The 24950-nt window shown below is 40.3% G+C and overlaps 1 protein-coding gene across 7 annotated transcripts in view; it reads left to right on the top strand.

Moving 5' to 3' along the window:
- Window positions 1-9157: 9157 nt before the first annotated feature.
- The window catches only part of COL24A1 (collagen type XXIV alpha 1 chain), a 412001-nt gene continuing 396208 nt past the window's right edge, over window positions 9158-24950 (top strand). The window contains exons 1-4 of one of the 7 annotated variants that reach the window (XM_045036123.1): window positions 9164-9350; window positions 9460-9573; window positions 9815-9945; window positions 19534-19598. In XM_045036123.1, the coding sequence (XP_044892058.1) occupies window positions 9890-9945; window positions 19534-19598 (121 nt within the window). In that variant the 5' untranslated portion in view covers window positions 9164-9350; window positions 9460-9573; window positions 9815-9889. Of the gene's footprint in view, window positions 9351-9459; window positions 9579-9814; window positions 9946-19533; window positions 19599-24950 lie in introns of those variants that run through there. The other 6 variants (XM_045036124.1, XR_006584455.1, XM_019837359.3 and 3 more) reach the window with 6 other exon arrangements.

The raw sequence follows: 24950 nt of genomic DNA, 5'->3' as shown, positions 1-24950 counted from the left end.
TCTGTCTCTGTCTCTCTGTCTCTGTCTCAACATGTGCACAGGGAAAGAATTTTGATTTAACATTTGTGTACAAACACTAAGCAAAATAGAAGGAAAATTATGTGATTAGTTCATATGGTTAGTATAAGCTCTAGTGTTTGCTGGAACAAAATGGGAGGCATGTACTATATCATAGTAAATATTAAAGCCTAAGAATTTTGTCAGAAAAAAATAATTGTAGAATGTGCAATTCAAAGGGCAAATGTAGAAAACTTCATGTTGGAATTCTTGCCAATCTGAAATCTTTGAGACCTTGGTAGAAATAAAAGTGTGACTGTATTGGAGTTCTTATTCTACAGTACAAGAGGGTCCCAAGTGATCATTTGGATTCATTTTCTCCGTTGGATGAGGGCCAACAGAATCAAGAGTAGTTATATTGAGTCCTGGTATTAATCATACACTCTTCTTTTTTTCGGGGCTGCTGGGAAGCAACTGTGGCATGCAGAGAGATTAGAAATGGGAGAGCTCCTTCCAGCCAAAGGTCCAGATGAGTCTCACAGATATAGCCATGGACACACTGGACAAATGTAGAAGTGTTTGAAGCTAAAAAACCAAAGGATTTATTTTCAGCGGAGAAAGAAATATTATAACCCCGAGCATCATCTTTCACAAAGCCATTGAGTATAAATAGTAATTCTTCGTATACTTGAAAAAAAAATTGTTTCAACCTAAACCTTCTTATAAAATGTTTTCTAAAATGTTAGAAGATGTGACTGGGGTGACAGTGAGGGTGGGGGGGGGAGTGAAGTACAGAGAGGCGTAAAGGTACTGATATTGTGACATCTCCCATTTGGTACTGTGTTTTATTCTTCTCTAAATTTTCTATTCACATGTGATGTACCCTTTCAATGGCATTTTTCTTTTTCTTTTTTTTAAGCAGGCTCTATGTTCAACATGGGGCTTGAACTCACGACCCTGAGATAAGTGTCACATGCTCTACTGACTGAGCCAGCCAGGCACCTCCCATGATATATTTCTTGATAAAATTTTTTTTTAATTTTTTTTTTCAACGTTTATTTATTTTGGGGACAGAGAGATACAGAGCATGAACGGGGGAGGGGCAGAGAGAGAGGGAGACACAGAATGGGAAACAGGCTCCAGGCTCTGAGCCATCAGCCCAGAGCCTGACGCAGGGCTCGAACTCACGGACCGCGAGATCGTGACCTGGCTGAAGTCGGACGCTTAACCGACTGCGCCATCCAGGCGCCCCGATAAATTTTTTTTTAATATTACGAGATGCTGTTTGGTATGCTATTATGATTCTATGCACCACAATTAACTGTTAACATAGCTGCAAGCTATTATTTAAAAACTATTTTATTTGTGTACATCTAGAAAAATATCATACTCTAATTATAAAAGATGTTAACATTAAACTTTTTTTCCACAAGTTTCAGACTAGAATTTTGTACTATGAAAACTGAGGGGAATTGCCAGAGGAGAGTCAGGAAAAGTAAATCTGAGTAGAAATTCCTCTCACTCCTGAAATACCTATTATTCCCATAAAATAGCTCCATTATAACAATTCTGTAAAGGAATTTGGGTGGAGATACACTAAAAAGTTTAGAAAAATATGTATCTCTATAGAGAATTCTCTTTCAATCAGTCTGTCTCCTGTCTCTACATTGCTACTATATCTGGTATCAGGAGCACATTGTTTACAGCAAGTAATTTTTAATGGGAAGAGAGAGTCAGGGGAGAAATCTTTAAGGTTTCAAAGGCACACTCCAAAGTACTAGTTTTAATTTAACTTTAAATATACATTTGAAAATTAACAGGCTCTCTAGTAATACTGTAGCTTTTGGAATTCATTCAGAAGGGGTTTAAAACAGAAATGCTGGCATAGGGTACCTGGTGGCTCATTCCATTAAGCATCCAACTCTTGATTTGGGCTCAGGTCATGATCTTGTGGTTTGTGAGTTCAAGCCCCACATCGGACTCTGTGCTGACAGTGTGAACCTGCTTGGGATTCTCTCTCTCCCTCTCTCTCTGTCCCTCCCCTGCTTGTACTCCCCCTTTCAAAATGAATAAACAAACATTCAGAATATATTAAAAAATGGAAATGCTAACAATCATGAACTTCAGTGGTATGAATGGTGTCACTGTAACACTTTGCTTCATTGGCATGATGCCCATTGTAACGAACATCCCTGAAGCTATATTTTAATTTTGTGCAAACTTTATACTCCACACACGCACACATGCACACACACACACACGTTTGAATGGCAGACCAAAATAAAATATCAGAGGGACAATCTACTGTACCTATGTGTCCCTTTTTTTTTTTTATCTTGTCTGATATTTGGACTCAGACTATCCTAGTCCATTGGTTAAGACCCTAAAACTGATTAAGGTTCCTTGCCAGAGAAAAGCGAGTTGCCTTCAAATAAATAGGTAGCTTCCATTTAGTTTACTTCACAAGTGAACAATAAAGAATCTGTGCTAACTGGCTAGAACAGTGAGACTTTACACAGAAGGAATGAGAAACAGGCAGCTGGGACGTCAGAGATAAGTAATTAGTAGACAATGGGTGTATCTTCGTTCTTGGTACTTCCAGGTTTTATTTGAACAGGTAAGCTAGGCTATAGTTTGTGTGAATTAAGGGAACTGATCCTGCTCAAAGGGAATGTAGTTGGGTCAGATTGGAATGGTGGACTCTGTATTATGCAAACTGTATCAAGACTGTCTGTGTTTCTGTCTGGTTTTCAGATCTCGTCTCAATAAACATGCTGCACCTCCCACTAAAAGTCAGAATAAAACACACTTCCAGCACCACATAGCCCAAAGTGTCGCAAAGAACACGGGCACCTACATGGAAGAACACATTATGTAGTGCTCACCAGTTCCTGGACCAGCAAAGTAAAAAAGGAACATCATTTTAGATGTACATTTGAAATAATTCATGAGACTGAGAAGAAAGGAAAGAAGAAAGGAAGAAAGATCCTAGCATAAACAGACTTGGGAAGGAAATAGCGACAGCAAAGATAAAAAAAAAGTTAGAGTAATAAAAGATGAGAAATTCACATTGGTTCAGACCTAGAAAAATGTCCTCAACATCCAAGCTAAGAATTTTCATCAATTTCTCCAGTGAGGAGGTACTCAATATTTTATCATTTGTAATACATTGTATAGAAACATGCCTTCATTAGCTATTTGACAAATGCATTTGTTCTCTTCCCAAAGTGAGTAAGTCCTTTATATGAACATTTTTGTCATCTTCTCAAAGCCTCCAGTTAAAGAATCCTTCCAACTATTGGCCTGGGGCCCCCACCTAATGATTGTAGCCAGAATAAGTATGCCTTATCACTTTAACAAATTCTGTTTCTCTGACTTAGGTGCATCATGTACTAAACACAAAATGAAATCTTAATTTCCAGGGCCCATATTTTAAAATGAGTAATGTTTAAACACATATCTCTCAAATGTCAATGAAGGCACTCCATGATCTTTCCATACTCATCTCTATATTATAGCCATTCCAATCACAGGCCACTAATAATGGTGCTAGGACCTTTAATACCTCCATGCTATTGCCTGTGCCACCACCTTCACCCAGACTGGCTTAAATTTTCTTGTCTACTTGGCAAACACCCAGTCATTCTTCGTCTTCTTATTTTTCATGTTTATTTAGTTTTGAAAGAGTGCAAACAGGGGAGAGGCAGATAGCGGAGGACAGAGGATCCAAAGTGGGCTCTGCACTGACAGGCTGACAGCAGCGAGCCCGATGTGGGGCTTGAACTCACAAACTGTGGGATCATGACCTGAGCCGAAATCAGACACTCAACCCACTGAGCCACCCAGGTGCCCCGTAACACCTACTCATTTAAAAAAAAATTTTTAATGTTTTTATCCATTTTTGAAGGAGAGAGAGAGACAGAGCACAAATGGGGCAGGGGCAGGGGCAGAGAGAGAGGGAGACACAGGGTCCGAAGCAGGCTTCAGGCTCAGACCTGTCAACACAGAGCCCGATGCGGGGCTCGAACCTACAAACTCTGAGATCATGACCTGAGCCCAAGCCAGCCGCTCAGTCGACTGAGCCACCAAGGCACCCCTTCACCTACTCATTTTTAAAGACCCAAGTTTCAAGTGCTTCCACTCACTCTTAGTAGAATTGAGTAATATCTCCTTTGTGCCCCAACTGCCCTATATCACTAGTTGGTTTTTCTTCTTATAATCATTTATACCAGTTGATTTTTCTTACTAGATTCTGTCTCTAGCAGGTTATAAGCTCCTTAAGAGTAGTAATTATGCCACATCTCTTCATAACCCCAAGTCTTATGACATTGCCTAATACATAGTAGGCATGACACTCTTTAGTTATTCATTAATTCAGTAAATATTTAAGCATGGAATTTTAATTAAGTCACAGTGATTCCTCCCAGGTACATATGAATGAGAGTACTTACTCATTAAGAGCTTTCACAGGCAGTCAATAAGCATTGTGTTCAATAACTAAGAATGAATTGACATGTTAACATATGATCACTAGTTAATCTGTATCACAATTACTTATAGTACTTTTAACAATTACTTGTTTAAAATGCAGATTCTTGAGTCCTACCTCAGACATGCTCAATCAGAATCTCTAAGCCTAAGACTTAGGAATCCATAATTGTAGAAAGCAACTCGTGTGCAATATTCTTACAATAAATTAAGCTGGAGGAAAGAAAATGTTAAGAAAATCCTAAGAAGACAAAATACATTTATAGTATTTTATTGAACAAAATCCATGCATAAGAGGACCCACACTGTTCAAATCCATGTTCTTCAAGGGTCAATTATAGTTAATTTGCCTGATCAAAAACTGGTGATCAAGATTTAAACCCATGCAGACTGACTCTTGATAAAGTTGATGCTGTCAATAATTCTCCCCTTCCTTCCATCTTCCCTCCCTCCCTCCCTCCCTCCCTCCCTCCCTCTCTCCCTCCCATCCATCCTTCCTTCCTTCCTCCCTCCCTCCCTCCCTCCCTCCCTTCCATCCTTCCTTCCTCCCTCCCTCGCTCCCTTCCTTCCTTCCTTCCTCCCTCCCTCCCTCCCTCCCTTCCTTCCTTCCTTCCTTCCTTCTTTCCTTCCTTTCCTTCCTCACACTAACCCCTTGAGTTGATCAAGATTCACCTGTAATCTTTTTCTGCCTTAATTTCCTCCTCTGTATAATGAGGATAATAAAAAGTGTCTACTTAATAGGATTCATTAAGAGGATGAGTTAATATATTTTAAAAATATACTTAAAACAAGGGTGCCTGGTGGTTCAGTCAGTTAAGCGACTGACTTCAGCTTAGGTCATGATTTCATGGTTCATGAGTTGGAGCCCCACATGGGGCTCTGTGCTGACAGCTCAGAGCCTGGAGCCTGCTTCGGATTCTGTGTCTCCCTCTCTCTCTGCCCCTCCCCCACTCACTCTGTTTCTCTCTCTCAAAAATAAATAAATATTAAAAAGATTAAAAAGTACTTAAAATAATACTCATGCATAGTAAATATTATGTCATGCATAGTAAATATTATGAAGTATTTACTATATTATTATTTTTTGCACTCCTGTACTATTAGTTAATAATGTTGCATACTTTTGGTTCTGTGTCTTTTAATTCTGCATTGTTTCCCCCCACTTTCTGTAACCTAAGTTTATATCCTTGATTCTCTATTCTCCATTTTGATATTCACTTCTTTGAAAATAGACTCCACTGTTAAAATCTCAAATACCACTTGCAGATAATGAGTATATCTAAAACGGTAGCTTTGGCTTCTCTCCTGAACTCTAGCTTTCAACTCCAACAGACCTTTGGATGGTTCCAGTAGAATTTCCTACCAAGATGTCAAGCTAAATATGTCTCAAACTGAATTAGTTGTCTTCTCTGACCATTGGCCAATGGCATAATGTTTTGGTCATTCAGACTTGAAATTTCATCTCTATTTTCTCCCTTCCCAATGTAACCAGTTATCAGGCCTTCTTAATTTCTTTTAATAATGATTCTCTTATTTAGCTTTTCTATCATTTCTCCCACAGTTCAAGATACTAGCATATCTCAACACTTACATCTAACTTATCCTCCAACCTTCTCTCTTTTCAAGCTTGACATCTGGTACTGATCAGTCTTCTTAAAATGGTAATTTGGAACATAATCTTTCATCAGTTTGAAGTTATTTTATTAGTTTCCTATTGCTCATAGACCAAATATTAAATGGTAGAATATAAACTCCATGAAGGGAAAAATTTTCACATATTTTTTTCACCAGTGTAACTCAGTGCCTAGAAGAGTTCCTGGCACATGGTAGTTATATTGAATGACTGAATGAACCCTTATTCTGGCATTCAGAGACTTCCATATTTTGCTCTCAATCTCCCTTCTGATGCACAAACTTCTTTTTTTTTTTAATTTTTTAAATGTTTATTTATTTTTGAGAGAGAGAGAGACAGAGACAGAGCATGAGCAGGAGAGTGACAGAGAGAGAGGGAGACACAGAATCTGAAGCAGGCTCCAGACTCCAAGCTGTCAGCACGGAGCCCGACACGGGGCTCGAACCCACGAACTGCAAGATCATGACCTCATAACCCACTGAGCCACCCAGGCTCCCCGTGATGCACAAACTTCTAATCCAAACTGATGAATCTGTTTCTTTTCCTCTGAATATAATTAAGATAGCCTCCTCTTGCCCATTTTTGTGAGTCCCCTGTTCTCCATTTCTAAACATATTATCTTTCTCTGTTCAACCTGTAAAAATCGTCTTCACTTTTCTTTTTTTTTTTTTATTTAAAAAAAAATTTTTTTTTCAACGTTTATTTTTGGGACAGAGAGAGACAGAGCATGAACGGGGGAGGGGCAGAGAGAGAGGGAGACACAGAATCGGAAACAGGCTCCAGGCTCTGAGCCATCAGCCCAGAGCCCGACGCGGGGCTCGAACTCACGGACCGCGAGATCGTGACCTGGCTGAAGTCGGATGCTTAACCGACTGCGCCACCCAGGCGCCCCTCATCTTCACTTTTCAAGGCCCAGCTAAGTCCCAGGGTCTTTGGTTAATCTGTCTTGATAAATTTGATCTATACGAATCTCTACCATCCTAAAAAATCTATAGCATTTAAGCTTTACATTGTTTATTTTTTACTAGGCAAATGCCTCTGCTCCCACAAACAAATGTACTCTATTTGAAGCTATGTGTATGTACCCTTTGGCATCTTGATAAGACCTCTAGCAACTGTTCTCTTCTTGTAGTCGAAGAACCTGAGATACATTTTAATAATACTCACACGGCATTCAAATATCCACACTCAACATTATGAACAGAAAAAAATGTTTTTAATCCTTAATGATTGATGGGAAAATGGAGAGGTTAGGTGAATTACTGCTTCATTCTTATCTATTCTTTCCACCAAACCAAATTACCATTCTTTAGTTGACTACTAATCCAAAAATAGAAAAAATGTAGTTTAAGGCTATTTAAGAATGACTATCATCCCTCAGCCCTGGATTTCTAGAAGGATTCCAGAAAGCGGTGGCTATTTGTTACAGAAATCAAGGGGTGGGAGGGATTTTACAGTGGTTAGACCTGGCAGGTCGCACCTTAACGAAGTGATCAAAGTTAGCATTACTAGAAATAGGATATATCAACATTATATATACCCAATATGATGCCCTGAGAAAGAGACAACATCACTCAGATAGCATTTATGCCAAAAATACATAACCTGAATCTAATCATGAGAATATATCACACAAATCCAAATTGAGAGATCTTCCACCAAATGACTGACCAGTGCTCCTCAAAATGTCCAAGTCATGAAAAACAAGACAGGAACTTCCACAAATGGGAGGAGACTAAGGAGATATAACAGTTTTAATTAATCTCTTTGTTAATTAATTAACTACATTCAGTATAGGCTCCTAAATTAGATACTAGGCCAGACAAAGGAGATCTTAGAAAACAGACAGAATTCGAATAAGAGCTCTAGATTAGTTAAAGGCATTGTATCAATGGTACTTTCCTGGTTTTGATCATTGTACTGCTGCTTGTACGTTATCAGTATTAGAGGAAGTTAGGTGAAGGGTATACAGGAACTCTCTGTACTATTTTTGTAACTTTTATGTAAAGCTAAAATTATTTCAAAATAAAAAGTTGAAAAATTGAGGGAAAGAAAGATGAATTAAATTCTGTATTCCTGGACAAAAACAAACAAACACTCCCCAAATTTTTCCTGGAAAAAAATTCCTAAAATTGCAAGGGTTGCATCAATCATTTCCATTCATCAATATGCTCTCTTTAACTTTTATAATATGTGTGTAGTGTGGGATGGTTTTCAGCATGTGGAGGGATCATTAGCTGTGGACCGCACCCAGAATAGACCAGGAAAACTTGTTGGAGAAATGATATTCAATGGTATACAGCAGTCATTCATTAAACAGACATGCTAAGTAGTATTTTAGGTGCTGAAAATACAGTGATGAGTAAGATAATAGATCCCTGGCCTCCTGTAATTTCCAGTCTTATTGATAAAATGATAAAATCAGAAAGTTAATTCCCCCCCCCCCCCCAAAATTTGGAAGGTAGACTTCTCAGGCTGTGAAAGGGCTGTGAGGGGATCGAAGCTTATGTTAAAAAAAAAATGTGTTACAAAAATTGGAGAAGGTATTCAAATTGGAAAGACTGTAGTCTCTTAGCCTGTTCTAGATGCATAAACACAAATCATTAATCCATGCTCATAAGCTGGAGGAGGGCAGAAAGCAGAAATTGTAGTACAGGGGGCAGACTGAAAGTGAAGAGTGAAGGGGAGGAAAGGTAGAAAGGAGACCGTCACAGTCCGTTTTTAATATGTCTTAGGCCACAAGCATCACTGCAAAAACACAAGAAAGTCGGAGGAGAATGAAGGGTCCCGCTGAGTATAATTCCAGACAGTGTGTGTGAAGAGGACAGAGATGAAAAATTGGGGATGGGAGACAGGCAAGCGGAAAACATCAAACTGGGGACTGGCGGAAAAAAGGACGAAGGAAGGGTACTAGTCACCTACAAGTTTCGGGGACGACGAGGGAGGGTGGCGTGGGAAGCTGGAGCGTCGGGGCGTGGCCGGGGCGGCTGCGGGCCCAGGGGCTTGCGGACCGGGCGCGGGAGCCGGGCTCGGGTCGGGGGTAGGTTGCGGGGCGGAGGGGGAGGTGTGCACTGTGTTTGGTGATGTCATTGCAAGTCAGTGAGCGGTGAAATTTAACACCGGCCGGATTTGCTGCGCTCCTCTTCTTCCAGGGGAAGCAGCCGGCGGCAGTCAAAGCTGAGCGCCTGCAGTTGCCACCGGCCCCCTCGCACCAACTAGATCTCCGAAGTGGGTGTGTGAGCTTGTCTGACAAATGTTCCGGCGCGGGTTGTTTCCAAGGACTTCCTCCACCCTTCACCCCCTTCATCTCCTTCCCTCCCCCAACCCTTCTCTCCTCCCAGGCCCAAAGCTGAGGGCTCCACTGGAGTCACAGAGTCGCCTTTGAACCGCAAGTGAACTCGAGGGCTGCACTCGCGGCCGAGCTCCAGCTGCTGCCGGCGCCCCGCCGCCTGCCAGTGAGGTTTCGCCTCTCGCCCGCCCTCCCGGAGGAGTGCTCCCCCCCGGGCTTGTCCGTTACCGAGCTAGGAAACTAGAAAGCCTAGCTCGCGTAGATCTACCCTTTGCGTGCTATTTCTCCCCCCCTCCCCTTCCTATTTCCCTCCTCCCTTGTTGTTGTTGTTGCTGTCGTTGAGGTTTTTGGAGCATCGTTTACATGTGAGTTTTTTGTTTTTATTTTTTTTCCTTTTTCATGGCCAGTACCTGCACCCTTAGCAGTTCGGAGTTGCCTTCTGTTTTCCGTTAGTGCTTCGCTGCAGGGACAAATGCATACAAATGCATTTAGGAGCCCACAGGACAAGGCGTGGAAAGGTCTCCCACACGGCAAAAACGTAAGTAGCCCAATCGCCAGGATGCAAGGGCTAGACTCACCCCTCTCCCCAATCCCTGGACCCACTGGGCGGGTCGGAGATCTGTGCTCCCGCTCCTTGGCACTTTTTAAAGTTGGGAGCCGGCGAGCAGCCGTGGCATCCTCCCCTTGTCTCCTCAATTTGTAAAACACCGTGTTTGAAAGGAAGCCTCCTGCCAGCGGATCTCTCAGTTTATGCTAAAGAGGTCCTGCGGCTGGTAAGGAAAAGCTCGCTGGCGCGCGTCCCTGTTCCGGCGGCAGCGGCTCCCGCGGCTCCCGCGGCTCCCGCGACTCCCGCGACTCCCGAGCTGAGCTCGGAAGCCCGCCGGGGCTCCAGCTCCCGCTGCCCTCGCGCCCTCCTTCCTTCTTTCTCAGGGCCCTGGCTGAGGTTCTGCTTTCTCGCGGTGCTTGTTCCGGCGTTCAGCCTGGGGATTGATGGGGTGCTGGCGGTCCTCTGGGCTCTGTGGCCGCAGCCTGGACCGCGGGGAAGAGACGTGGGGCAGGGGGGCCGGAGCTGGGGAGAGGGTACCGGCAAAACCTCGGGCATCAGGGCGCGACTGCACTCAGAGGCAAGCTCCTCTTGTTGTTAGGAGGCCAACACACGTGCTGCCCATCTGGGGCCGAGGCTGCGTCCTGCTCCACCGGCCTGTCACTGGGGAAGGGGCTGGACGCGGGGGCGGGGCTGCTCCTCCCGCGGAGGGTTAGCGCAGGCCCCGACTGGCACCCCACCTCCTCTTTGGGCGCTGGTACCTGCTCCCACTCCCTCACTGGGATCAGAGAGTGGAGGGGGGTGCGTGCCTGGGCTGGCTACCCTGCTTCCCCGGGAAGAGGTCAGTGGGTTATGCAAGTTTGTTTCTGGCCCCGGGGCGGGCGGGACCAAAGTGGCTGTGGTCGTTCTCTCCCCCAAGCTGCCCCTTGGGAGAGTAGGTGGGAGGTGGGCAGGGGGCAGAACTGACCGTGCCCGCTGAGGGCACGCGGAGGGAGGCGGGGCGCGGAGAAAGACCGCCTTGTGGCAGTGTTTGTGTGCACATGTGCTTCCCAGCCGCGCGCAGCCGTGCGTGGCTGGGGCTCGCCCTCTCTCTCCTCTGACCCCTTGGAGCCTGGGCGGCTGGGCAGCTGGGCGGCTGGGCTTCCGTGCTACCGAGGACGCACCTTCCCACGCTCCCGCAGCCGGACGAATCAGTGGGAAGGCTTGCAACGCTGGGCGTGGGTCCAGGTGCCCGCGACCAGGGAGGTCCCGGTCCCAGAAGAGGTCAGGCAATGCTGGTCACCTTCCCCAGGGCGGCTCACGTGGGTCGCACCAGCTTCCCAGGCAGGTTTCCCGCCACATTTCTGAAGAGCCCCTCAGCATGGACCCGCTTGGAAAGCGGGGATCCAGGCGCCTCGGATCCTGCGGGACCACTCGCATCTTCCCGCTGATACGGGCGGGTGGAATGGTGGAATGAGCTTCAGGTCCCCGAGGGGAGGCTCCAACCGGAGAAGCTGGGTGAGGCCCTCCACCTCCCGTCCGGCCGACGCCTCCGCGTTCATCCCTGTGCCCTTCTTGCGCTCCCGGCCAGCTCCCAACCCGAGGGCTTTCCCTTGGACACTGAGTAAGACCTGCGTCGCTGCCCAGCCATCCGCGGGGTTGGTAGCTTTGCTCCATCTCGAGGATTAAAGCAGATCTTCTGCTCCTGGCCTCTGTCTTGTCTGGTTTACGCTTCCCTTCCAGACGCTCCCAGAAAAGGCCCTGCATAAATTTTTGGGCAGTTTGGGGTTTGTAAATTGGGTCCAGATGATTGGGGGGAGGGAGGCAGAGAAACGAAACAGAATGGATTACACCAAGGAACTGAGGAAAAATTAGACTACGTGGAATGGGAAAAGAACCCTGTCAGAGAGACGCTGGGGTTGGTTGATAGAGGATTGTGGGAGAACACACTGGTCTAGAAGGCCTGTCTGCCAGGGGGTACCTTGCAGCTTCCTTGACATCCAGCTTAGTCCACTACAGTTGTCAGTGAGGGGGGGCTGCAGACAATTAAGAAGTAATTCAAAGAGGGGCGCCTGGGTGGCTCAGTCGGTTGAGCATCCGACTCCGGCTCAGGTCATGATCTCACAGTTCCGTGAGTTTGAGCCCCGCATCGGGCTCTGTGCTGACAGATTAGAGCCCGGAGCCTGCTTGAATTCTGTGTCTCCCTCTCTCTCTGTTCCTCCCCCACTCATGCTCTGTCTCTATCTCTCCTTCAAAAATAAATAAAAACATTTTAAAAAATTTAAAAAAAAGAAGTAATTCAAAGTTACATCAGATTGCAGCCCTTTATACCTCCAACTATACACAAGCCAAGTAGGGAAAAGGTAGTTACTGATTGATCTGAGAAAACTGTTTCTAAAAAAAAAAAAAAAAAAAAAAAAAAATCCAACTTCCTTAAAGAATTATGCGTTCTTCAATTTGAAAAAACAAAAACTGCTACCAACCCTGTAGGGGAGGGGACTTGGCAGAAGCAGCTGATTAGCTGATGATAATGTCAAGCCACTGAATTAAACCTTAGAGTTTCTAATGAAATCCTTGAGGTTTTAATTTTCCACCATCCTCTTGTGGTGAAGTTTTTGTAAGAGCAGGAGCAGTTTTTTAAAAATCACAATTCTGATTAGTCATCCAAAAACATTTACGGTTTTAAAACTGGATCCTTTGTTTCATGGGGCTGCTTTTTTTTTTTTTAATGTTTATGTATTTTTGAGAGAGAGAGAGAGTGATCTCAGGCACAAGTGCATGAGTGGGGGATGGGTAGAGAGAGGGAGACACAGAATCTGAAGCAGGCTCCAGGCTCTGAGCTATCAGCACAGAGCCCCATGTGGGGCTCAAACCCACAAATTGTGAGATCATGACCTGAGCCCAAGTTGGACACTTAACCAACTGAGCCACCCAGCTGCCCCGCATGGTCCTGCTTTTAGGCGAGTTGCTTAATGTGAATTTGTGGAAGTAATAAAGGGAGATTAAAACCAAAAGTCAGGGTTAGATACTATCGTTGTAATCACAGGGTTTCCATAAGCAAGTTGGGGGGCGGGGAGGAGTTTTGAATATAAACATCTATTTCCTAGTTGGCATGAAATTCTATTCTTTAAAGTTGCTTAGTTATCTTTGCTATCAAGTAGATGTTTAAAATAAAACTGATGTCTCAAGGACAGGTATTGTAAATTATGGAAAGTAATTTTGAGCGTTGCTTAGACATTCTGCTTGGTAATCTGTGAAGTGACAGGAGGAAAATAAATTTTATCCTGGGAGTTAAAATAGCTGTGCTACTTTCCTTGCCATGCTTTGCAACTGTGACTTATTTTAGAACTTGTAACTCTGAATGAGAAGTGAAGATCATTTCCTTTTCATTCTCGTAAAGGGTTAACATTATTCTGTCATTCATTCACTCAATCATGCACTCATATATTCAACAAATGTTTCCTGAGCGCCAGCTATGTGCCCAGCATTGTTCTAAGCAGAAGGGATACAGTGGTGGAGCAAGACAGAAACACAATTGCTGTCCTCCCTATGTGCCCAATCTGGTATTGGAAAAAGAAAATGAACAACCAAGTATAACAAAAAGAGATAAAGGTATAGACAGGAGGACACCTAGCGGTCCTGGGAAGGTGGGGTGTATATGGAAGGGTAATCCTGGAAAGAAAGGCTCACCAAAGGAAATGAAATCCACACAGAGACCTAACTGGAAAAGGCATGGAACTTTCCAGACAGAACATTAAAAGGCTGAATGGTGAGACAGCACAGTTCATCTGAGGGCCTGGAAGAAATGAAGTTGGTTGAAGCACACATACTTGAGAAGGAATGACCAGAGCTGAATCTGGAGACCAGAGACCAGATTGTGACAGGCCTTTAAACCAGGTTACTTTCTTAGCTAAACATATGGAGGTTAGGATGACCTCACTCCTTGGTCTTGGAATCAGTGTGCATGTAGAAGACACTAGAGAAGTTGTATGTTTATTGAAACTCAAGACCACCTGATAGTCTTACTAACTGAAGATTGACTCATTCATTTAACAATCTGTATTTAACAGTGGTGTGTGTCAGGAACTTCGCTAAGGCTAGGTAGCAATCATTTTAAAAATCTCTGTGGTATTACAAGGACAGACTAGTTGAGGTATTTTTCTTCCCTGCTACTGATTGGACTCTAGACATTTTGATCCCTTGAAGTCCTTAGGCATTTATCTTCCCCGTACTTCATAAATTCCCTCTACACTTGGAAATTAACCAAAAGTTCTAATGCTTCACACTGTATTAGTTATACAAGTACCTACTGAGTTGAACTGATTGAGAAAGTCATTGTATGTAAGTTAGTGACTACTCCCTGAATCACCCAGCTTTATCCCCACTGTTGGGATGAGAAATGTTTTTCAGGTATTTAAGGAATAAAGGACAGAAATTTTACTATTTCTGGATCTTTGCAACAAGTTGTCATAACAAAGTTTTTGACTTGTAAATGTAGTGTAATGGAAATTGTTGAAATTATCTATGTATATCACATGTGAGTGGTTTTCAGATTATTTTGCCTTTTCCAACTGGTTTAAATTAAAATCACCAACTCACAAACAAATTCCCTATTCCCGAGATTTCACAAGTCCTTCCTACTATTCTAACTTGAATCTATGTAGGAATGAGCTTTAGTAGCCTGAAGACATAATACCTGAGAGTCTCATGGGCAGCCTAAACAAAAAGATGCCTGGGATTCCCCTAAAGTAACTAAAACCCTTCAGAAAAGGAGAAAGTTGAATAGCTCTAAGAATTATTTAGGGAAGATGCCTGGGATGGATATTAGTTCCTTAAATATTCTGAGTATGGTCTTTGGATATCTATTTCCTGTCTGATCCCCTCCAGGCCTTCACCTCTCACATGTCTGGTTATGTTTTGATTGTGGCTTCTGTCACACTGAAAATGTGGCTAGCAGACCAGACACACAGAGTAATTCATATTTTGTTAGAAATCCTCAGATATTAAGATCATGGGTTATATTTTCTGAACTTTCATTGACTGTTACCATATTGTTGACTTCTTTTAGATCCCGTCTGTTTTTGTGTAATGCCTGAGTATATGTTCTGGTTAGTTTATATTAGTGACTTACAGTCCAGACATACAGAAAAGTGAACAAAAACAGACATGCTTCAAATATTTGAAAAGTATTCATATTTAATATACCAACTAGAGTTTTTGTTGAAGTAAATATGTGAACAAATGAGCAAACTTGGTAGAGTATTTTAGGTTACATAATTAAGAGAGTATTGCATGGAACTGTAGGAAGACGTTTCCAGACTTGTTAAATATCATGTCTATTATATATGGTGATTTATGGAATATCTTGCTAAATAATTTGATCTTTGTCATCTAATGCTAGTATACTAACAGGAGCCCACCACACACAGAGATTTTGAGGTTTTATATTTGGAATGTAAAATATGAAATTTGTATTATACCATCACATAATAGAGAAGTTGCCAAGACTCGGGAAATTGAAATGACCCACCCAAGGTCACAGCGTAAGTTACAAATAGAAGCAGGTTTAGTATTTTGACTCCAGTGTAGTTTTATTTTCTTATTAACCATGTTGTTTTCTCTCCAGCTTAATATGGGTTTAATTTTTAACTTATTCAAGGACTCCAGCAAGACTTAGCACTAAATGCATGCATAGTACAATGGGACAAGCACAAAGTACAGCTGATGCCCCTGAGAACTCTATTATCGGCTAATGTGGAAATGTGTATTTTTTCTTAATTAAGTGAATGTATAGCAAGTGTGATATCATGGGGGAGGAGGGAAAAACCAAAGAAATAAGCCCAACCCAACCATTTTCCAGAAAGCTTGGATTTATTAGACATCCATTTCATACAGTGATGGAGTTTGGCTCTTTAACTGAGTGTGTCAATTAAGCTTGATGTCTTCTCTGTGTTCCCACTTCAAAGATGAGAAAAACAGTTAAAATGAAAAAAAGGAGAGGAGGAAGCCTTTCTACTTAACCTATCATAACAGACATTTTTGAGTTCTTTTTTCTCTTCTTTCTCTCTTTGGACAACCAACTAAAAGTACCCGTATTTTACTTTCCTTTTCTCAAGTGTTAAAAGAATTAGGTCCATAGGGAAGAATTGAATTCCTCATTCATTGGGAGATGTTACTGTTTCTCCTTTCCTTTTTAAAAATGTTTACTAATTGTCAATTTCATGTAAGAAATAGATAAAAGGTGAAAACTTGTTGCTTGTTCAGATATTTACTTACTAATTAATCCTAAAAGGTACAATATATATGGGATATAATAAATTTACAATTATAGCATTAAGAGTACAGAATCCAGCCCTCTTTAGGGATGATGGAAACTTCACGGAGCAGATGTTATTCAAATTAGGCTCTGATGATACTTAGGATTCTGACAGGTGAAGACTGAGAGGGCATTTCAGACACTTACAAGGTCTCTCCAGGGAATACAGTATAGTGCGATATGGCTGGAGCTTCAGGGGAGGGTGGGGGGTGGTGGTTAGGCATAATGGAACCCATATTGCTATGGATATGGATATCCATATGTTCTTCCTTAGTTGGCTGTTAGTTTGGGGCATAATTAGAAAAAGAGAAAGAAAATCTCTATTTCAGTCATCAATCTCTACCTCTCTATTAGTCATCAGTTTTAATACATAGGTACACTTACATAATGTATGGCTCAACTGATTTGTCATAATCCCCTAAGATCACCTGGCTAAGGGATGTTTGATGTGTTCAGGTTTTCCTGCCTTACACCAGGAATGGACTTGTTAGCATGTCTAGAAAGAACTTTATTTTTCATTTTTCTCCCCTGAGGTCATTGGGGAAGTCTATGAGTTGGCTGAATTGCTAAATGAATAGTGCTGGTTGCTGTACTCTTCATTAGTTAGCTTGCTCTGAACGAAAAAGTGCCCGTTGGGTTGTTTCTAAACTCTAAGTGAGCCAGATTACCTTGGGAAGTACAGCTGATGCCCCTGAGTGTTTCCTTTCACATTCCATTTTCTGCTAAGACAGCATAATTCTGATGTACTCTCCTTCGGTGATTATAATCCTTACTTTTTAGTCTCACTGATATATATCCTGTCAGTTATTTTGTTGAAATATAAATTTGAAAGGGAAAGAGCTTCTTTCTACTCAAAGTCTAGATCACACTGGGATCTATCCTGGAGAACCTAGAGATAGCATTTTTATCTCACACAGAGGTCCTCAACTTGTTTGCACAGTAGAACCAAGTGGGGAGTGTTTAAAGATCTCTGTACCACACACAAATTAAAATCAGAATCTGTGGGACAGGGGGTAGGGAGGGCAGGACCCGAGTATTAGTTTTTAAAACTCCCCAGCTGATTCCACTGTGTGGTGAAGATAAAAAACAGATCCCAAATAGGCTTTTCATCATCTCTTGAGCATCATCTGTTCCAGAACAGTGGTCCTCAGAGTGTAAACCCCAGACATACAGCACCAGCATTGCCTAGGAACTCTTTATAAATGCAAATTCTCACCCCCCACCCCAGACCTAGTGAGTCAGAAGCTCTCTGGGTGGAGCCCAGCAATCTTTAACAAGCCCTTCAGGTGATTCTGATGCATAGCAAAGTTTGAAACCACTGATCTAGAGCAGGAGAAAAGGATAAAACAAAACACAAGGGTTGGATAACCTAATGTTGTGTCATAAAATTAGATATATGTGATTTTAACAAAATATTTGTGTTTTAAGTACAATGTAACTATAAATAGAAAATGTTCTAAATTCTTTTTTTCTCAGAGTTTGGTATATGCACAATCTATATTAGAATCTCCTACTTAAAAATGTATCCAAACTGAGGATTCACTCCAAATTTATGATTCATAATCTCTGAGACAAGCCCAGAATTTACATTTTTCACAAGTTCCTCAGGGGGTTCTTTTAGCAAACTAACCATTGTTTTACATGGATGACACCATACATAAGAGTCTGTAATATGCTTCATTAAAATGTTATGGTTCAGCCATTTGCCCATATGAGTTGAGATTTCTGTAATTATTCAGTTAATTAGTTTATAGAGTTGGCGACAGTTTTAAGTATTCTATCAAAACTGTTTTATCAAAGCTGTGCTCTGTACTGAGCATGACCGTAGACTGCACATTTTTCACTTACTAAGATATGGTTAAGACCATTTTAATACAAATGATAGTTCCATTATACCAAAGAGAATAGTATAATTGTATATTGTTGGCCCACTTTGTAAAAGATTATCTTTGTTATGTTAGCATGCTCCTTATATGAGTTGATAAAGATAAAAACATTTATTATTGGTAATAAATAGGAAATGTGCCAACTGCTCTTAGTATACCAGGAACTTTTAAGAAAAAATGATTTTCAGATGGCTTTGTAATCACTCCTTACAGAACTACATTTTGCACAAATGTCATTTGAGGAGTCTCTGGTTTAGAATAGAAAACAGAATCAGGTAATAAAATACTGTTTTCAGCAAGCTTATCATTCCTTTTTGAATTTATCTCTGTGAATTTCACTTGGGTGGTGGATATAGCCAATTATGAAGACTCCTTAACAAAATCTATCAAAAGTTTGGTTATACTAAAAAAAAATCACAAAATATTTTTTCTTAGCTATCGATATGAATGAACATTTTGATCTGTAGTGATTGAGTACAATGCTCAAAATTACTGCAAATCAAAGTGTTTGATGTTGACATCTACAGGCCATTGCTGTTTTCAGAATTAAATGGAGTATCATGAATTTAGTGCAAGTGACATTCAAATGGCTTCAATATGATAATCAAAAGGATTTTACATATAAACATTTATTTAAACATATCACTGTTGGGGCACATGGGTGGCTCAGTGGATTGAGCATGCAGCTCTTGATTTCAGCTCAGGTCTTGATCTCATGGTCATGAGATCTATCCCTGCTTCCAGCTCTGCACTGGGTGTGGAGCCTACTTGAGATATCCTCTCTCTCTCTCTCTCTCTCTCTCTCTCTCTCTCTCTCTTTCTCTTTCTCTTTCTCTTTCTCTTTCTCTCTCCCTCTCTCCCCCCTCTCTCTTTCCCTCCCTCTGCCCCACCTCTGCTCATCCTCTGCTCTTTCTCTCATTCTCAAAAATAAATTACTGTTTCCATCAATTTGTAAACACTGTGGTTAAGTAACTATAAGTTATGTGGCTTTGTGTAAACATATTACTTTGTATAAAATTGCATGTATGATAATTTGACATAATATGTGATAATAATAATTAATAATATCATTTATACTTGTTCACATTTATGGAGTGCTTCCTGTGTGCCAGGTACTGTTTTGTGTGCTTTACATGAAAATTTTTAATTTACAAAAACCTTATGAGATAGATCTAACAGATGAAGAAATACCAGGGCAATAGAAAGTACTCCTGAGTCATACAGTAAGTGGCAAAGGTGGAATTAAATTTGGAGCCCTTGCTCTTAACCAATATGACTATTAAAATACTGTGTTAATTAAAATAATAGCTTACTTCTTAATCATGCACTAGAGTTCATTTTGAATTTTATATGATTTATAGGTTGTAAATATCCTCTAAAATCCACCCCCTTTGTTTTTAGGAAACTGCTTCTTCATTTTATTGTGCTATGTGTGGCAGACAGTGCTGTTCATGCACAAGAACAAGGTAAGACAGCTACCTTGCTACATATTTGCTTATATAAAAATTCTGCTTCCAAACAGCAAAGTATATGACTGTAAAATCGTCATAACCTTAACTTCAACATGCAACAATAAAAAATTCTACCCAGTACAATGAGAATGTAAGGGTGAAGAAACCAATTTTGGGGGGAAATATGACCTTTAAGACATTACTCAGATCTTCCGTCTGTGAAATTGCTTACATTTTTAAGCAAACTCTCTATAAAAGGGAAGTTGTGTACAGTGAAAAGGCTTTGCTTGTGACTTCATTTTAAGTGGGAGTTCTTGGGGGTGGTAAGCTGTGACTGAATTACCTTTGCACTTCTTGAAACAACACAAGCATATACTAAATGTTCCATCTAGATTTACATCATTAAGAAACAAAATAAAATTTGCATACCAGTGGGTTTGGGATTTTATTTGATTTAAATGGAGAGGTTTAGAAAATAATTCAATGTTTTCTTTTTGCTTGCTAGCTAGTTGTTCTGGTAGTATGGTGATAGACTTTCAGGAATCTGTGTATACTCTAATTTATTTATTAAGCAACATTTTAAAAAGTATCTTGTATTTGACACATAATATCTTAATTGCCAGTGATTGAAATTTAAGTAAGATAGTGTCTCTGGCCTCAAAGTGTAAAAACAAGTGTCTTGTCAAAGGTTAAAAACTAAAACGCCAAAGTCAAAGAGAAAAACTATGAAACTATGCTGGATCTACAGACATACTACAGACATCACCATGTCCCCATTATTATTATCATTATTTTTTTACTCCTCTGTCTTACATTAGCAGGGCTGCCAAATTATTCATTCTTACAAAACCAACGTTTCAATTCAGTGACCAGTTCAACAAGCCACTTGGCAATTTGTTCAATCAACTAAATATCAGTAAGAAAGAGACAAGAAAGGGAAATATGTATAGGTAGCAAGAGGTTGCACAAAGGAAGGGGCGCTGCTGTATCTGATTGACTAAAGTGATAAGTAGGTAAGTCTTCTCGGCCAAGTAGCATGTAGATGAATTAAAATGTATCTTGGAAGGCCTTTTCTAATTCTGTTTTATGGGGAAATGGTTAAAATAGGTCACATGTCACATAACTTCATGAAATGCTATTCTTACCAAGTCATTTCTGTTACTTTATTTTGCTTTAATTAACCATGAAGAGGAGAGAAACTATATCTTCTGGTTCATTGATATTACTTAAACCTTCAGAGAACTTATCATGTACCAATCCCATGCTTGTAGAATATATATTCACCACTATCTCATCACAGGGTTTTTTGTAATTATGCCTGTGATAGAATTACTGGAAATAAGGTTAAGAAGAATAAGTAACGACTCCAAGGGTTACAGGATAATAAATGGAAGAACTAAGATTTGAACTCAAGTGTTTTGATTGCGAAGTCTACAAATTCTTTACAAGTAAGCCTCCTGGACCACAGAGAAGATCAGACAGAAAGAAAATTGCCATTATTAGTTACGTATATATTTTGCCAGCACTTATATACATTATTCTAATCTTCATAATGAACCTGCAGGATAGAGATTATAGATAAAGAAACTAAGGCTCAAAGAAGGGGCTTGCTCAGGCTCATGCAGTAGTACTTGAATCTAGGCTATCTCTGACAACAACAAAATACTCTTTTTTCACTACACATCTTCTCGCTTCATAATTGCCATCTGCTGGAGTCATGAGTTTAATACTTTACAAAAGGTAGCATTATCAAGATACTAAAAACTGAGGCAAAGAAAGATATAAGGAAAACTGAATATTTTTGAATAGATTTTTTTTTTTTTAAATTTGGAACCAATGAAGGAAATAATATCTTTCAACCTTAAGATTTCATTTATAGAATATAAAATAATGCTCCTTTATTTCAGGGTGTACTTCACAATTTTCAGTCTCTCTATAACCATAACATTTTATTGTGAGTTCTTAATAAAAAGAAAAATCTTGTTAAAACCTCTTTAACATCCAAAAATTGGATACTTCTGAGTTAAAAAAAAAATGAAATGAAAACAGTAGTGTGTTATCAGAAACTTAGAAGTACTTTTTTCCTAAAATAGATTTTTTGTTAAATTGGCATGACACAATAATGTCACATTTAATCAGGAGTTGTCACTATCACTAATTCTTCTCAGATACTCCAAAAGAATTTTAAACCTTCTTTGAAAAAGATTTTCCAAAAAAATACCAAATATTCCAACCATTTGATTTGGGTGGGGGATGATACCTTCTAGGAGCTAAAATTCTCCTGTTCTTCTGTGGATTGGTAATTCTCTAAACTTCCTGTAGAGTTAATGCCTCGCATCTGTGTTAAATCCAGTGTCCTAGAACTTGTGTTTCATTTTCATCATCCATTTCCTTAGTTGAATGGAGTGTATCATCCAGGGGCCTCCTGAAAATGTGTACATTACATTTCCAAAAATGTGTTTATTTCACACATGAGCATGAGGGTAATCTGGGTGGGTACAGAATTTTAGGCTGTAAATAGTTTTCTCTGTTTTAAAGACATTGCCTTCTGCCTTGCAGTTCAAGAAATCTTTTATACTAATTCTTTATAGGTGACCGTTTTATTTTCTTTCTTAAATATTTCAGATCATCTGTTTATCTTTGATGTTTTGAAATTTTACAATAATGTGCCTTGGTACAGGCCTTTTTTCAACTTAATGTGCTAGGCATTCAGTAGGCCCTTTCAATGTAGAAACATCTTTCATTTTCTGGGAATACTCTTGTGTTAGTGTTTTCTTTCTATTTATTTTATTAGAGAATTGAGTAGGATGTTTTTGTCATTAATATATAACAAAACAACAACAAACCAAAATTATACTGAAAGCTTAAAAAGGAGGTAATTTAAAGAGTAAATTTAGCATGCAGGGATATACTTAGCAAGGATCTGAAAGAATGGGATTTAAAAAACACACACATTCATCTTGATATGGCAAGAAACTTAAGAAAGGTAAAAAAAAAATTGAGATTGAAGAATGCCATGGAGTGAGCAGATATCATCGAAGGAAAAATATGTGAGGGGGCATTGCACCAACAGCAAGTTTAAGGGTCCTCAAGATGACTTTCAGTCTCAATAATGCTCTAGAAGACTCATAGAACCGAGTGAAATCTGTTATACTCACTGTTATGGTTTATTGCACCAGGGATATAGATTAAAATCAACCCAGGGAAGTGACACTTGAGTTAGGGTCTAGGAAAGTCCTACATATGGAGCTTCCAGTTTGTCTTCTATCAGTGGAGTCAGTGTCAACTTTCCCAGCAATGACATGTGACAATATGCCCAGGATATTGCCAACCAGTGAAACTCACCTGAGCCCTTATGTCCAGAGTCTTTATTGGGGCACCGTCATGTAGACGTGGTGGACTGCCCATGTAGCTGACCTCAGTCTCCAGGCCCTCTTGAGCCACATGACCAAAGCTCTTACTATAAATCACATTATGGGACTATCTTATGTGGTCCACAACCCTCAGATAAACAAAAATATTTTTATCAGACAAGATATTCAAGAGCTTAAGAGAGTACACCCTAGGAGCGAAGAACAAACATGCCTGTTCTTTGGGCAAGGTTAAATTTTTTACTACACAAGTAGCCTATAGGCTTTGGGTGCCATAGTGGAAAGGGTGGGAGGACTTGAAAAAGTGAAATCAAGATGGGGGTCCCAATGATTCACTTGTATAACTTGACAGTTTGCAATAAAACCACCATACCACTCACAGTTATAAGGATATTCTTAAATGTGCCAATCTACTCAGCCTCATCAACTGTGTCACAGACTCACCATTTCATATGAATACCAGTGAGAAACTTATTTTAAAATGAAGTCCTAAAACATTAACAAAAGAAGGGGTGTGCCTGGATGGCTCAGTCGGGTAAGCATCAGACTTTGGCTCAGGTCATGATCTCGCAGTTCATGAGTTCGAGCCCCACATTGGGCTCTGAGCTTCCAGCTTAGAGCCTAGAGCCTGTTTCAGATTCTGTGTTTCCCTCTCTTTCTGCCCCTCTCCTGCTGTCTCAAAACTAAACAAACATTAAAAAAAATGAAGCCATAATCCTTTAATGAAAGATTGAAGAGATGGAGAATGGTAAAAAGGTTTTTTTAAACAGGATATCCACAAGGCTGAAAGACCATGGATACTTCATTCCTTGTTTAATGATTCCCTTTTATTTCTAGTATACTATCTTGCTGAGAGTGATCCTTTTTCCCTACATTCTAAACTTTACTGTTTTGATCTTTTAGGTTTGATCACCTTTGACATGTAACAGAAATAAAAAAAAAAGAAAGCTTGTTAGGAAGGCATGAGATGCGAGACTAGAAATGCAGGCAGGGATTAGATCACTAAGAGTCTGAGGGTTGAAATAAGAAATTTGAGTGTTGTACTAAAAGCTGTGAGAACCACCGAGGTGTTATAGGAAGCAGTGTCACGAACTAAATGTTCATTTTGTTCTGTATTTTAGAAAAGTTTTTCTGGCAGCAGTGTGGATGACAGATTGGATAAGGGTGTCTTACAAGAGGCAGAGAAATCTATTAGGAGCCTAATATGATAATCTAAGAGTAAAGAGAGCTTAACTAAGGCTTGTATTGGACTTGATGACTAAATAGCTATGGAGAATGGGTGGAAAGGAAGTATCAATGGTGATTGCCAGGTTTCTGCATTAGATGGTTGATTGATTCATTCATTCATTCAAACAATACTTTGGACCCACTTTGTTTTAGTCATTATTCTATATGTTGGAATATAACAGTAAAAAGATGAAGTACTACCCTCATGGACCATGTCTACATATATAGTGTGATATATAATGTATATGCATATGTAATGTGATATATATGATTTTATATATATATCATATATTTATTAATTATGTCTCCCTAAATTTTTAGTGCTATGAAGAAAAAATAAAGCATAGTAAGTAAGATGTTGGAGAATCACTGGGGCCAGATGGATGACTATTTTATCTTTTAGATATTATCGTCAGGGAAGACCTCTTAGAAGAGGTCACATCTGAGCCTCGATCTGAATGAACTAAAGGTTTGGAGCATTCTAAACAGAAAGAATAATAAGTGCAAATACCACGAATTCAAAATGAGGTTAGTGGTTTTAAGGAATAAGAAAAGACCAGTGTGGCTGGTACTAAGTCAGGTGGGATGAAATGAAAAGAGATGAGATCAAGAAAGGTAAGAAGGGAGCGGATGGCATAGGTTTCATAACACCATGGAAAGGGTTTGGATTGTGTTTTTACTGCAACGGGAAGCCATTGGAGGATTTGGTTCAGGAGAGTGGCATGATATAATTCACACTATAAAAATATTACTCTGGCTAGTGGTTTGA

Source organism: Felis catus, chromosome C1, assembly GCF_018350175.1.
Source record: "Felis catus isolate Fca126 chromosome C1, F.catus_Fca126_mat1.0, whole genome shotgun sequence".
Classification (NCBI taxonomy): Eukaryota; Metazoa; Chordata; class Mammalia; order Carnivora; family Felidae; genus Felis; species Felis catus.
This window is presented reverse-complemented; position numbering and strand designations above follow the sequence as displayed.